Genomic DNA, 14,978 nt, shown 5'->3' with positions numbered 1-14,978 from the left:
ATCGGGAAGACCTGGGTTGGAATCTTCACTTGGACATCACTGTGTGGAGTTTGATGTTCTATGCTAGGCTATGATGGGATAGGCTCCAGCATACCCCCACGACCCCAATGAAAAATGGATGGATGGATGACTTTGTACTTTGTGTGCATGAATTACATTTATTAGTGTTTATAGATACAGTAATCTCTCCTTTATTACGGTTAATTGGTTGCAGACCCAACCATGGCAAAAAAGGATTTCTTAATAATAAATGCATAATTTTTGTAGTATGTGAAAAAGCTGTATACGACCCACTCAATAAATTTTTAACATTACTAACAGCCATGCCCTTTATCAGCCAGCATGACAGCTTGTTTTGTGTTTCTCTTTATGTCTTAGTTCTGGCTTTTACTACTTTATTTTGAAGTACTTCCTGTTTTGTTCAGTTTTGGTTTCTGTAGTCTTTACTTTCCTGTGCTGACACACCTGTGGCTAATCCGTGTTGTTCATTATTTTGTTCAGGTGGAAGCATCAGCCTTTGTTGGATCATTGTGGTTTATGCCTGTTTTGTTGCCATTGTTATTAAATATACTTTAACCTGCATTTGGGTCCTGCTCTCTGCATCCTTGGGGTTTCCTATTGTCACATTTATTCTTGTAATACACAATATAGTAGACAAACAAGTAATAAGTAAAGCCAGTTATTCCGTAATCAATTCTGCCAAATCCTGTGAAAGTTGGATGACTGGGATCCAATCCAGGTCAAACTGGCCAAGGCTTTAATGTACAGGAATTTTTCAAAGAACATTTTAACATACTTAATTGTCATACAAGTGTAAAAACAAAGGTGTATCACAAAGGGGATTCCCAATCTAGATATCTCTAACAGTGTCAACGTGGTTTTGCCAGGGATCTTCCATGATATGGTTAAACCAGAGATGGAATGGAATGTTTTTTTTTGTAAAAAAAGAAAACACTTAGTATTTTAGGCACACGTTCACTTGAGAAAGTTAGGGTATCTACACCAACTGCAAAAAAAAAAAAAGGATAATACCCTCAAAGTACAAGTCGATTTACATTCCAACACTTACATCAGATCAAATATTTGCTGGAGTGAGTGAAAGAATGAGATCACTGTTGGAAAACTTTTCATCTTGTGCCGCAGAAATGAGTCTAAAGAGTTGCAATGCTTGTACGGATACTTCGGTCACTCAGCGTTGTGGACCACTTATTGACCTCTTACTCATAATTTCCAAAAATCTTCAACATACTAATTCCTATTTAATATTATCCGAGATTAGCTTCAGTCCAAGAACATTTTGGCACACATTTTGTCAACGCTCGACCAGTTAGTATTTCTTAATCCTAATCAACAATCACTAATGATTTGGTAGAACATGCTCATCATGCTTCTAATACTTTCCCTTTACTTGTTGCTAAGATTTAAGTCCGGGCATTATGGAATGTTACTTTTATGGCTGAAAGTGATCAATGTTCGGTATTATTAGCTGTAATCTTTTAGGTCACAGTTTCTTCATTGTGACAAATGATGACCTATGTACATCATATCCTCTGTATTGAATGAAGGCTTTAGAGTGGCCCTATGTTACTCCGTGTGACATTAGCTGACAGGCTGAAGGACTGAATGATGGCTTTTCATAAAGAAGAATGTCAGTTTTGCCGTCCGGCAGCTGCTCACAAACGCCTCCCTCAAATATCCCGTCCACTGCCAAAGTCTTCTGTGTGGGCTAAAATGAACTGTCACACCAAATGGGTGTTACCCCGACAATTCAGATATTTGACCCCAGTGACCATGGAATATTATGCTCTGCTCCGTTTTCTAAGAACCATGCCCTCAGAGATCCTCATGTCTTAGACATAGTTCATCCATCCATCCATCCATCCTGCCATCAATGGGGGAGAGGTACACTCTTGACTGGTCACAAGGCAAACATGGAGAAACGCCCATCCATTTTCACATTGACACACATAGGCATACTGCAGATAGCGAGACAATTAACCCTGAAACAGCTCAACATATAATACTGCAAAATATCACTTTATGTACGATGAGTTAGCATTTATACAATGTATGTCATTTTAACTAAACGGTGCTGAATATATTTGAATGTAAATGTAATATGCATTTGCATTGATTTTCCTTGGTCTGCAACAACAACAAAGTTCCATTTGATTCCTTTGTAGCCTATAGTCCATTTTCACAGCTTGGGAACCCACTTGGACTTTTTGGCTGTACTGTCAAAGGTTGAATGTGCCTTTTAGCAAGGCACTAAATATCTCGAAACTTTCTTTTTTTGTCTGAATGTCAGTTTCTTTGGACCTGAATGCGACAGTCCAGCAGTGAAAATATAATTCCCTTGGGATCAATAAAGTCAAATAAATGAAATCACTAATTTAAAATTAATGTCTATAGCCTAGAGTCCAGTAATAAGTCATATTTGGTACATTAATGTGGTATTTGCACCATGAAGGACATTCATTGACTCATATTCTCTCATTTCTGACAAGCTTGCATGCGGATGCAAACATCCTTTTTTGCAGAGCTGTTATCGGTGCAAATCGTGATGTTGTCTCTGTCTGAGCTTTGGCTCACTTTCTGCTGCCAAAGAACGGACGCTTGTTGCCCGCTGGAGGCGAGGCGCGGGAAGGCAAGCAGAGTGGGAAGCAGGAGGGGGGGAGAAAACAGCATGAAGTGCTCCACGCCTCTCCCCCTCTTGCTTTAAATAGTCGTGGCCACCCGCTGTCGTCATCACAGCGGAGTGAGCAATGCCAACTACTGTAGCTCTTGCTCGTGTCGGTGAGAATTAAAATAAAGAATAAAAATAAAATACAATATAAAATAAAATAGAATGGATTGAGTGCCATATGTACACAGGTCTCACCCATGCCTCACGACACACTCCCTATTTTTTGTTCTTGGTGCACAAAAGTAAACGTGCTTCACTTCTCTCCCCCTCTTCAAAGCACCCAAACGGTCTCATCACTCTTTACCCCCTCATCCTCCTCCTCTTCCTCTCTTTCTCTCTCTCCTGTGCCTCTCACAATTTCCCTCCCTCCACCTCCACCTCACTGGCTGGCTCAGTCCCTCCTCATCTCTCCTCTGACGCACGACAGCAAGCATTTTTTGAATGAGTGGAAAAAGAAAAGAGACAGCTTGAGAAAGATAAATAAAAGCAACAGCTCTGTTCTGTTTATACATCTGCTTGCGTTTAACGAGTACGCGGTCCTGAGGAGAGCATCCTTACCCAGCTGCGCAGTCGTCGAGCGCACTCACCCGGTAGGAGGCTGAGGACGGAGAAAGAAGCAGGACGAGCTCTGGAGTCGAGGACTTGCATTTTAAGCAAAACAGGAGAGCGGGAAGAAGAGGGAGAGTGTCAGAGTCGCCAGAGAGTGAAAAGAGATTGCACATTCCTCTCACGTCTTCATCTCTCCTCTTCCTCCTCTCACCACGGGGAGAGGAGAGGGTGAGGAGAGCAGGGGATGGGGAACGAAGATGAATCTAACAGCATCGAAACTATTGCGCTGCTGTTTTCTTGTATTCTTATTTATTTGAATGCTTCCCAGCTGCAGCACAAACCTAAGGTGAGTTGACAGATGTTTGTTTTGTGCACAGTCAGTGATTACCTTCTGTGCGTCGTGCATGCATTGATGTCAACTTTACCCACTAACACATAATCGTGCCTTATAGTCGTGTTCTATTCTGCACACGAGCAGAGATTGCTGCATTATGCTTGGCATCTCTTTCCACAAGTGCGGCTGAACTGAACAGTATAGATAAGAGAGGATTTGGCAAATCATATACATTTTTGTAATAATTCAAAATAGAAACAGCTCTTATGAGTATGCAGCAGTTTGCAGGAACCTCCCCAGTTTGCTACATTTTTATTATCTCTGGTTCGCCTGTTTGCTTTTGAACGGGTCCCTCACCTCTACTTGTGCTTCTTTTCCCCCGCAGCCCGGCATCAGACAGTGAGCAGGACGTAGCGGGCCACAACAGAACACGCCGCAGGATATGTGAAGTTGGAATCCCTCTAAACTAAGTATGTATGTCATTAGATCAGATAGACGTATTAAATAGGCGTTAAGACATCACATACACATAAGGAAGGAGGGATCCTGAAGGATTATGCAGAATGAAGAGGATAAAAATATGAATTTTACAGCAAGGAGATGGTCTTGAATGATTTTTTTTTCAGTTGTCTTTTTTCCTGGTGCATCTTTTTGGGAGATTACAATGCTTTTCTTTTTTTTTTTCCTTTTTTTTCCAACCCTCCCTTCTCTGGAGTTTTTTATTTTCAGGACCATGGATAGTGGCTCCAGAAAGCCACTGTTCCGTGCGACTTCCTTGGATTTTTCAGCACCCACCTTTGTGCGGACAGCGACAAGCCTCTGTGTGTGTCTGTGCGTGCATGTGCATGTAAATAGAAAGTGGAAAGTCACATCCGTGGACATATGAATGTGGGTGACTTTTAACCGTTTAGTGTCAAGCATCACAAAGACATCATCAGATCTAAAATTCACATCCGAGATTATCACATCAATATATCATATTGGAATTTACATTTTTAATCAAGACTTTTTAGTTAATGGTGTTGATGCTGTAACACACACTGAAATCTAATGCTCAGTTTCATGGCCACTTTAATTAATTTCTTTTTTTATTTCACTGACAATATTCATGTCAGAATCACTGGATGAATTTATTTACATCTGTTAGGTAACTACTTAGAGTGGCTCAATGCATTTCTTATCAAATCACCTCATCAACACCATGGATGATTATTTTGATTCGGATTTATTCCTAAATATCTCAATTGCAGCTTTTTTTCCCCTCCACTGCTCTTTCATTACTTAAGAATGTGATCGAGACCCCCGTTATGTAATAAACATACCAGAGGGACGGTGTCTCCTCTTGCCGCTCTAACCTCATCCACCTGCTGTTACCATTGTTTATTCATAGCGATGAGCATCTGAGGTGATTTATTGCGACCTTAGCAGCATATCTGCTGTATAATAAATGACACTGGTTTGTGTGGTGACATTAACTCAACAAGAGATTTCTCTCGCATGGATATCACATCACCATCCAAGAGTACCAGGACCATTTTGTTTGAAACAACCAGTAACGTCTAAAGTAGTCTCCTGTGTTATTGTATTATTCAGTGGTGTTCATTTCAAGGCGCTTTTCCATTCCACCGACACTAATGTGCCCCCCCACTCTGGCGATAAGTCTCTCACCTTGAACTTCACTTTGTGAGTGTGACTGTGTGCGCTTACCTGTATGTGCTACCTCTCTTCCCCTGTTCATTGTCGCTCTTTCTGTCTGTTGCAGTGCTGTGAAGTGGCTCTCTACCTGGAGCCCAGACTTCACCTTCTTGGTGTCAGTGAGGATGTTGTGGGTTACCTTGCTGAGCACCATAGCCTTAGGATGGAGCACCCCAATCCCGCTACTAGAGGACTCGGAGGAGATTGATGAGCCGTGCTTCGAGCCTTGCTACTGTGAAGTCAAAGAGGGCATCTTCCACGTGCACTGTGACAGTAAAGGATTTACAAATGTGAGCCAGATTGCTCAAATATGGAGCCGGCCGTTCAAACTCAACCTTCAGCGAAACTCCATGAGGAAGCTCTACTTTAACAGCTTCCTCCATCTCAACAATGCCATATCTATAAATCTAGGTAATAATGCCTTGCAAGATATCCATGCTGGAGCATTCAACGGTTTAGGAATACTCAAACGGCTTTTCTTACATGAGAACAAGCTAGAGATTTTCCGGAATGACACGTTTCTCGGGCTGGAGAGTTTAGAATATCTCCAAGCAGACTACAACGTCATTAAAAGGATTGAAAGTGGTGCATTCAGGCACCTGCACAAATTGAGAGTGCTTATACTGAATGACAACCTGATACCTGTGCTCCCAAATTATCTCTTCCGGTCTGTTTCACTCACACATTTGGACCTGAGAGGGAACAGACTAAAGACATTGCCGTATAAGGGGACGTTGGAGTATGTTGGTCGGAGCTTGATGGAAATTCAGCTGGAGGAGAACCCTTGGAACTGTGTGTGTGAAATTGTCCAGCTTAAGACGTGGCTGGAGAGGATCCCCTACACTGCTCTGGTGGGCGAGATCACATGTGAGTACCCCTTCCATTTACATGGGAAAGACTTACGGGAAATCAAGCGCAGCGAGCTTTGTCCTTTGCTCTCCGATTCGGAGATCGAGGCCAAGCTGGGAATTCCTCGCATCCCATTCAGCAACGAGAACACGTGGCCTACCAAACCTTCCTCCATGCTCTCTTCGTTTCACAACACAGCGTCATCGGCGATGAAGCCCACAAAACGACCTCGGCCCACCAGAAATCCTCCCACCCCTCGTAGCATTTACCCAGGCATCAACCAGCCTCCCATTGCCGGCTACCAGACAAGACCGCCGATACCAATCATTTGTCCTGTGGGATGTCTTTGCAACCTTCACATCAATGACTTGGGCCTAACGGTGAACTGTAAGGAGAAAGGCTTTCACAACATCTCAGACTTGTTGCCACGACCTCTCAATGCCAAGAAATTATATCTCAGTGGGAACCTAATACAGAAAATCTACCGTTCCGATTTTTGGAACTTCTCCAGTTTGGATTTATTGCATTTAGGCAACAATCGGATATCCTACGTGCAGGAGGGTGCTTTTATCAACCTGCCCAATTTAAAGAGTTTATATCTGAATGGGAACGATATTGAGAGGCTGACCCCTGGGATGTTCAGAGGACTTCAGATGCTGAGTTATCTCTACTTTGAGTATAATGTCATACGTGAAATACAGGCCAACTCCTTCTCTCTCATGCCTAATCTGCAGCTGGTTTTTCTCAATGACAACCTGCTCCGCTCGCTCCCCGATGACGTGTTTGCCGGCACCAACCTCGCACGCCTCAATCTTCGCAACAATTACTTCCTTTCTCTGCCCGTACGTGGAGTCCTGGAGCATCTGACCTCCATTGTCCAGATTGATCTTCATCAGAACCCCTGGGAGTGCTCCTGCGATATCATCCCTCTCAAACAATGGCTTGAAAAGCTCTCCTCTGTCATTGTGGTCGGAGATGTCATCTGCAAGACCCCGGAGTTTGCCATTGGGAAGGATTTGCGTTCACTGGAAGTGGAAGTCCTGTGTCCTGAACTTAAGTATTCCTCAGGCCCCTTGCCGGCTCAACCTGGAGGACACGACCTCACCACAGGGAGCGGCGGGATGGGGAAGGCAGGTGGAAGAGATGCAGTGCCGCTGTCTGTCCTCATCCTCAGTTTGCTCATACTCTTCATCTCTGCCGTGTTTGTGGCAGCTGGGCTGTTCGCCTTTGTTCTTCGCCGGAGGAAGAAAATGCCCTTCAGGAAGCGATCAGAGGTGGATCTGACAGGGATCCAGATGCAGTGCAGGATTTTTGAGGATGCGCCAAGGCAGAGTAGCGTCGGCAACACAAGCACACTGGAGAAGCCGACTCCCAGCTTGCCTACGCACACTCACCCCAGTCACACACATTCCCATGGCCACGTTTATGATTACATCCCCCACCCTGTGACTCAAATGTGTAACAACCCCATCTATAAGCCCCGAGAGGGCGAGATAGCAGCAACAGCAGAAGACAGAGGACACTTTTCCGCCAAGAAAGACAATGGTAGCAGCGGTAGCAGCAGCAGCAACAACTATAGAACCTTGTTAGAGAAAGAGCGAGAGTGGAGCCTGGCCGTCTCCAACTCTCAACTCAACACCATCGTCGCAGTCAACCACACCACAGCTGACCTGGCAGGCCTTCATGAGAACGGTGGGCTCTGCCCGACTGTCATTGACAGTCAGAGACCCACACCGACGGTGGGGTTTGTTGACTGTCTGTACGGGACAGCTCCCAAACTAAAGGACATGCATGTGGCGCATGCACACCCACCCGGCATGCAGTACCCGGATTTGCAACAGGATGCTCGGCTGAAGGAAACATTGCTTTTCACGGCAGGGAAAGGCTGCTATCCTGACCCGTCCCAAAGCGATTACCTGGAGTTAAGGGCCAAACTTCAAACCAAGCCTGATTACCTCGAAGTGCTGGAAAAATCGTATCGGTTTTAACATCTCTAGCCCTTGGAAAAGAATGAACCACAAACATGATCACTTTAACACATCCACCCGAAAACCAATATTAGAAGAAAGTCTATCTGGAAAAAGCAGCATGATATGAAATAAAATATTCTACAGTTTTAACAGTGCCGCCCAAATCATTACGGAGGAGAGGCTCTTCTCAGATATTTCAATCAAGTGCCTTTTTTTCAGAGTAGCCAGCAATGTCAGCAGCCGTTATTTTTGTAATATAAATATCTCTATTTGCTGAGATGAGCGCGTAAGAGGAGCGAGAGGTGCATCGGGAAATAAAACATACAACACATCGTGAAATACATCTGTCAGTGAAAACCTTTTGTTTCTGGAGTTACCATGACACACGGGAGCTGGATGTCTCCCTGACTTGGAGGGTTATTCTCTGTCTCTTCTACCCCTCGCTAGGATGTACAAAGACCCGGAGGCCGTGCACATTAAGGCAATGGGAAATGATTGAAAGAGATAAAAATGAATATTAATATGAACTGCAGTTTGCTGCATGCACTTGTTTCAGTGCAGGAAGCAGAAAAACGGGGGGGTGTTGCAATTGTTCACTTCATCAAATTATGAACAGTGATCTATTTAAGTTTTCTATATTATGAATATGGTTGTTACTATTAATTACAGTAGGACTTCTGTCTATATCAGGGTGCTTCTCATAAAGGATGCGCCAACGACGCACGGATGGTTAAACATTTGTGAATATTATCAAAGCTCAAGGTTTTTTGGAAATTTCCATGCACTTTGTTAAAACACAACCCCACTTGCCTCTGGATCCTGCCTCACTCGACTGTACCCCCCCCCAACCCCCTCCCAACCCCTCGCCCCATCATCATCACCCACTAACAGCTTTGTAGGAGGCACTTTTAATGTTTTCTCTCTCACAAAGATTTGAAGAAAAATGTGCATATATTTATTCTGTAATTTCAGTGAAGACTTTAATTGTAAAGGTAATGTTAAATCAATGTATAGTGATTATGCGTCTGGTATAGCCTTCTTAATAAAAAGAAACTCTTTAATCAAATGTCAGGAGGGTTGATACCACCTAAAGGTGTGTGAAAGAATATTGAAGTGTGTGTGTTTGATTGTTCAAGAGGCTGTGACGACCGTATCAGAGTTGGAGGTAGACAAACCTTCAATGTGGGCTCAGGAGAATTTAGTAGGAAATCATACAAAAAGTAAGAATCGTGTCACATCTTAATTGGACTTTTGAACTCACACTTGCACAAAGTCATTACTTAAGTCATTCAAAAGTAATTTTCTACTTTTTTGTATGGAATGCTTTGGAATTCTTGAGAGAACCAGGCTCCGAAATTTGAAAATGATGATGGTTTCCATAGCAGATAATTACTTAACCTAAGTTAGCATTTTATTTCACCACTGGATGTAATGTGATAGCACACGATGCATAAGCGGCACATACATATAAATGCTATATAAAAATATTTTCAAAATGAGTGTGACAAGCTGCAGTCTTCATTTTCCAAAGAGGCATTCATGTTGTAGGTTATGAAAGACTGAGTGACACGAAGAGTGAAAAATACCCAATTTATCTAATGCCCCAGTAATAGTAGTGTGGTTTCAGGCCACTGGAGGGCGACACTAACATGATGAGCTCCTTTGAATTTATTGTTAGAATAACGCACAAAATCATCCTCCCCTGCTGTTATTTTGATTTTTATGTATACTATGCACAACATTTAAACACAGAGTTTGTGGCATTTATGATATACATTAATTTTTGTTGTTTATGCAATATTTTTTTCCAAAGTGTGAGGTAATTGAAGGCGCTGTATTGCATTTTATGTCCCAGTTTCCTACCTTAAAGTTCACTTTACACAGCTGTTGACAAAAATATATACAGTTCACGGTCAAAATTTTGATATGGAACATTGCAATTGATGGGGATGTCACTCCAAACTAATTTTTTTCAGCATTTGTAACTTTATATAAAATAAAATATTATGTAGTGGAATGTGTTAAATAGACTGGAATCATGTGGTTGCCTATTGGTCACATTCAAATATCCCAATATTATCTTGTTTCAATCTGTTCTCATCAAACAACAATGTGTTTCATATTGATCTATGCTAGACATTTCTATGATCTGTTAGAGACACACCCAAACACATGCAGCCTTCCCTTTCCAGGACCGTGAGGCTTGGACTGGTCAGCATTTTCACACTGCACTCACTTTGATTAAAAGCATCATGCGTCAGTTAACCCCAACCTTTACAGTCACCCTTTAATGAATGAATAAATAAGTACAGTTTGGGCGATCACAGAGGATGGCGAACCGAGGTCGAACCGTCCTATACATCTCAGCCACCTTTAATCCTTCACCCTGTGTTTGGCTCTCTGAAGTTTTGGCTCACTGTGTCATGCTGAGTGGTTTTATTCTAATAAATCCTCTTGTTATCCCACACTAATATCTCCAAGGGAAGTCATGCACAGCAGGAATATTAGATAATGGTAACCAATGGGATTTAAGACCGGCTGGCAGTTTCTCCTTTTTTTTTTTGTGAAATGTAAACATGCATTAATTCTGCTTGTTTGAATCGTCCTCTATGCTGTCAGAGATGTTTGAATTTGGCAACCTTGCCTTTCAACATCTCTCTTGGGGTTTGTGTGTCGACAAGACTTCTGGGTAAATGGAGGATGTTGTGTATTTGTGTGTACGTGCGTGCCTCTTCGAACAGTTGGGCTCTGTTGTGTACTCGGTTCTTCCTGTCTGCGTCAATGTATGGTTTATAATGAGCTTTATTGTGTGCGTCTACTTTGGTAGCTGGTTTGGTTGTTGCAGCTTCAATGGGTAGACTATTTGTGTGGGGTTCTTGCTAGTGTAATTCCGAATTGAAACCATTTGTGTAGTAGGCTACATTCACACTGCAGGTCTACTCTTAATTTGATGTCACCTGGATTCATGCTAGTGTGGATGGTATTCAGATCTAAACCCAATGTGTATCGATGCTATCGCAGTCTGAATGTTGTGGTTGCATATATCGAACTTATACGTAATCGAAAGGCATGTTTTACCATGTGGGAGTACTGACAAATGTAGGCAAAAGGTTATTGTCGTCTGAATCTTCTTTTTAAAATTAGTTTTGACGTCTTTCTTTTTAATTTCTTACAAATGTTGGCAATGTTCTTCAGTAACGACATGGCACCACGTCATATTTTTGTGCACTCACATTTCACATGTTTTGGTAATGTGAAAGACAACATGAAAAAATTCCAATTTCTTGATTTCTTTGACCCGCTTAAAGGAAAACTGCACACAAAATTTTTGGCCATCATCCACAATCCTAATGTGAATCATGTCATATTTTCTTTCCCATATTTACTTTCCCTTTTCTGTGTATTTTAACAAGAGAAAATATGAGCTAGATAACAATGCACGTCATTGGGACCTACCTATTTTGACTATTTTGTATTGTTTGATATACATGCATTAACACTTACAATGATGATAACATGTAATACTTACAGTATCTTGCTGTATTTTGATGATTTAAAACATTACAGAAACTTCTTTTCCTGGCGCATTGATTTTAGCCCACGAGCGGCTTCTGTCAACAACAGTAGCATAGAAACGTCAACGGCACTTACTATGTCTACTCTTCCATCTGTTCCGCCTGTGAGTGACGCTGAGACGAGCGGCTAGTGAGGCGTTAATCTGCCAGATATGGAATGGAACACCATTGGAATTTTTGGGGGGCTTTTTTTGCTAGCTCAAACTAACTTGTTTTCTCTCGGTAGGAAAGGAAAGGAAAATTCCCCCCAAAAAGTGCAGTTTTCCTTGAATTCACTCAAATTTAATCATCACAAACTCAGCAGAGCAGAAGACACCTCTTGTAATGTTTAACCCTTTGTTATTGACACATTTTTGTCATCTATTCCTACACTCACTCAGTTATCCAACAGTTTCCCAGCTTTAAGAGATGCCATGACTTTTTTTGGTCTTTGCCAGCAAGTAAGAGGCCTAACCCTGAATTCACACCAGTCACATATCACGTACGTCACGTCCGCGGATCAATTATTGCACTTAGATTGAAACAGCTCATGAGAAAACTCACATTAGAGGCGCTAGTGAAGTGTCTCGTATCCCTCAGCTTTATTGCTCCTTTGCTTATTTTATATTTAGGTTCCAACTCAGTAATACGACAAAACAAAACAAATGTAGCATTGGGCACTTTTTCCAGTGAAACAAAAGACACGTCATCATGTGTAATTGACTTACCGTCAATATGTAAAGTTGTTGATATTGAGCGCCATGCCGTTTCTAATGTTGTTCTTGTAAAACTGGTGTTTTGGGTAATGTAAAAGGTTAAAGTTCTCCACTTCAAAGATGCATCGTTCGTCATCCATCGTCTTTAGTGCTGGTTATCGTTTATTTTGTTAAAAATCTGAAGTTTATTTTGACACCAGAAGCTGTCTTCGGGTGTTTCTCCTACTAGGATGCTGCTAAATGTCCATGCAAACATCAACGTTTATGTCAAGTGTCATTTGCCAGACTGATTAAAACAGAAGCGATTTGAAAGCACCCCTGTGACGTTCATCTGGTGTGAATTCAGGGTAAGGTAGATAGATGACAGTGAGAGAAAAAGAAAGGGGTCCAAGGAAGAGTCCATGTACAAGGTGGAGGTGTATTTGGAAGGGCTCAATCGGGCAACAGTTGTTTTGGTTTCCTAGGATTTTCTATAATATTTACAGTATTTCAGTTGTCAGCCACAGTTGAGAATGTGATCAATAAAATTTGCACCAAAGCATTTATAATTCCGGATACAGTTCTTAGGACAACAACTGCCACTGGAATGGAAGCTAGGTAATAGGCTACAATACAGCGCTCTGTTTTGTTGTCATACACTTCCTTACACAATGTGTTGGTTTGAAGGCCAAATTTGCTTTTGTTGCATATTAATTTCTTTGCATACCATATTTGATTTTGATGCATATTTTAAATATTTAAATGGAAACAAAATGTGTCATTTTGACCATTAAGGCTACTGTTTTGGCATGTTTCTGCTTGACTGCTGTATCAAAAAAATCAAAGAAAACTGTAAAATAAGCAACATAATAACACGGACTGCTTATTTCACTTCTTTAATATTAGAATGTACATATTTGTTGGTGCATAGGATGTAAAATAGGATTCATTTACATCAAAATTCCAATTAAAACCATTACAGTTGTATTTCACATTAGCTTAATGAATGTAAATGAAAGTAGAGAGTTCTACAAACACTGGTGTCATGCTGTCACTAAATCTGAATTTTTTTTCAATTAATTTTTTTAATTTATTCATGTATTTGCATTTTGAGGGTGTTTGAAGCTGTTCATTAATTTTTTGACCTGACCTACAAAGCTGCTGCTATTTGGCACCGAACCTGTGAGTGCTTGCATGCGCGTGCATTTCTGTGTGAGTGACAACAATGCCTGGTTCTCCTGTGTCAGCATTATCTGATGGATCTGTGATGGTAATTATTGTGATTGGCTGCAGGAAATGAAGAGTGGAAGGGGAAGCACAGCAGAAAAGGGCTCAGGTTGAGACTACTATTGACGGTGGGGTGGCGGGTGGGGACACACAAGCCGCTTACGGAAGGGTGAGAGAACATTGAGTTGTACAGGAGAGGATTGCGATGGATGCGCCACTTATAGAAAGTGGGAATTTTTTCTGCTCTTTTGTCAATGAGAAAACTGTAATCATCCAATTAACGGAACTGAGAGTCCAAAGCAGCGAGTTTATAGCATGACGGCAATAAGCAATGCTGTTACCACTTTTTTTTTTCTTTCCTGGAATTGCATGGCATTGCATGTGTGTTTGTTTGCAAGATATGTGATATGCCGTTAGGGAAAACAGAATTATCTCCAGTTTGCTGAAGAAGCCAATCTGTTGGACCGCAATGCTGAAGTTGCAGTTTAGTGCAGGTGGTGCATACAAATATGCCAAATCCCCTTCTTGTGTGTGTAGTTGAGCACACAAACACACCTCTATGCATGTGTTCAATTCTAATTAACTGCATCAAATATACAAAATTATCTCAACTGTTATGACACTATCAGAGGGGTATGTTGTTTATTATGGTATTTAAGTAATCATAATCCACTATCTTGGGGTCCAAATACTGTTGCTATACAGTAGCCTATTGATATATATTATAATGCAATGTGGTCTGGTAGTCTCATTAGTGGAGATCTACAGTACCAGTGAGTATTACTTTCTATCTTTAGATTTAGGCCAACTTATTTTTGCTATATGCGGTATTTTCACTTACCGGTAATTGCATCCCTGTGGTTGAAACAATGGGTTCATCATTTGCTGTGTCGGCCACAGAGATCTTTGTGCTCAGAACACAGGTCCAAGTTTTGTTTGGATCATGGTCACATTGTTTTAAGTTTATCATTACTTCATATCTCAACATTGGTTGAAGCATTATGTGTATATTAGGAAAGCAACAATATAATTTTTTTGGTTTGTTTGATACTTTAGTATGTATGTAGTATGTATTTCAAAAAACGTAGTATTCGGTTCACGATTAAACAATTAAACAATTATAGAATGGACATAGCTGCTAAAAATGCAAAGATAACTTTATTTATTTATTTATATGCGTTTTACCTCTGAGGTATTTTATTCCAAATTTGGGGAATGAAAAAAGAAAACAATGCAACTATTCATGCAGCTTGAGATGCAGTCTGTCGTCAGCCACTGATTCCTTTCACCTGCAGGGATGAATCGTTCAATTCATAGTGCGTATCGAACCTAGACCACAGTATCAAGCAGTTCAGTGCAGATACAAAACATGTATTGTTGCACCCCTAATAGATATATATTTGATTTTCGCGGAAGTGT

General features: G+C 41.3%; 1 protein-coding gene across 1 annotated transcript; it reads left to right on the top strand.

Moving 5' to 3' along the window:
- Positions 1–3,095: 3,095 nt before the first annotated feature.
- On the top strand, positions 3,096–13,666 carry slitrk3a (SLIT and NTRK-like family, member 3a). The gene is made up of 3 exons (XM_058080584.1): positions 3,096–3,581; positions 3,955–4,039; positions 5,332–13,666. Exon 3 carries the CDS (start codon positions 5,390–5,392, stop codon positions 8,099–8,101), a length of 2,712 nt encoding a protein of 903 aa, XP_057936567.1. The 5' UTR covers positions 3,096–3,581; positions 3,955–4,039; positions 5,332–5,389; the 3' UTR covers positions 8,102–13,666.
- The last annotated feature ends 1,312 nt before the right edge of the window (positions 13,667–14,978 follow it).

This window comes from Doryrhamphus excisus, chromosome 8, assembly GCF_030265055.1.
Source record: "Doryrhamphus excisus isolate RoL2022-K1 chromosome 8, RoL_Dexc_1.0, whole genome shotgun sequence".
In the NCBI taxonomy this organism is placed as follows: Eukaryota; Metazoa; Chordata; class Actinopteri; order Syngnathiformes; family Syngnathidae; genus Doryrhamphus; species Doryrhamphus excisus.
Note: the sequence above shows the minus strand (reverse complement) of the source record. Positions and strands in the feature narration are given on the sequence as shown.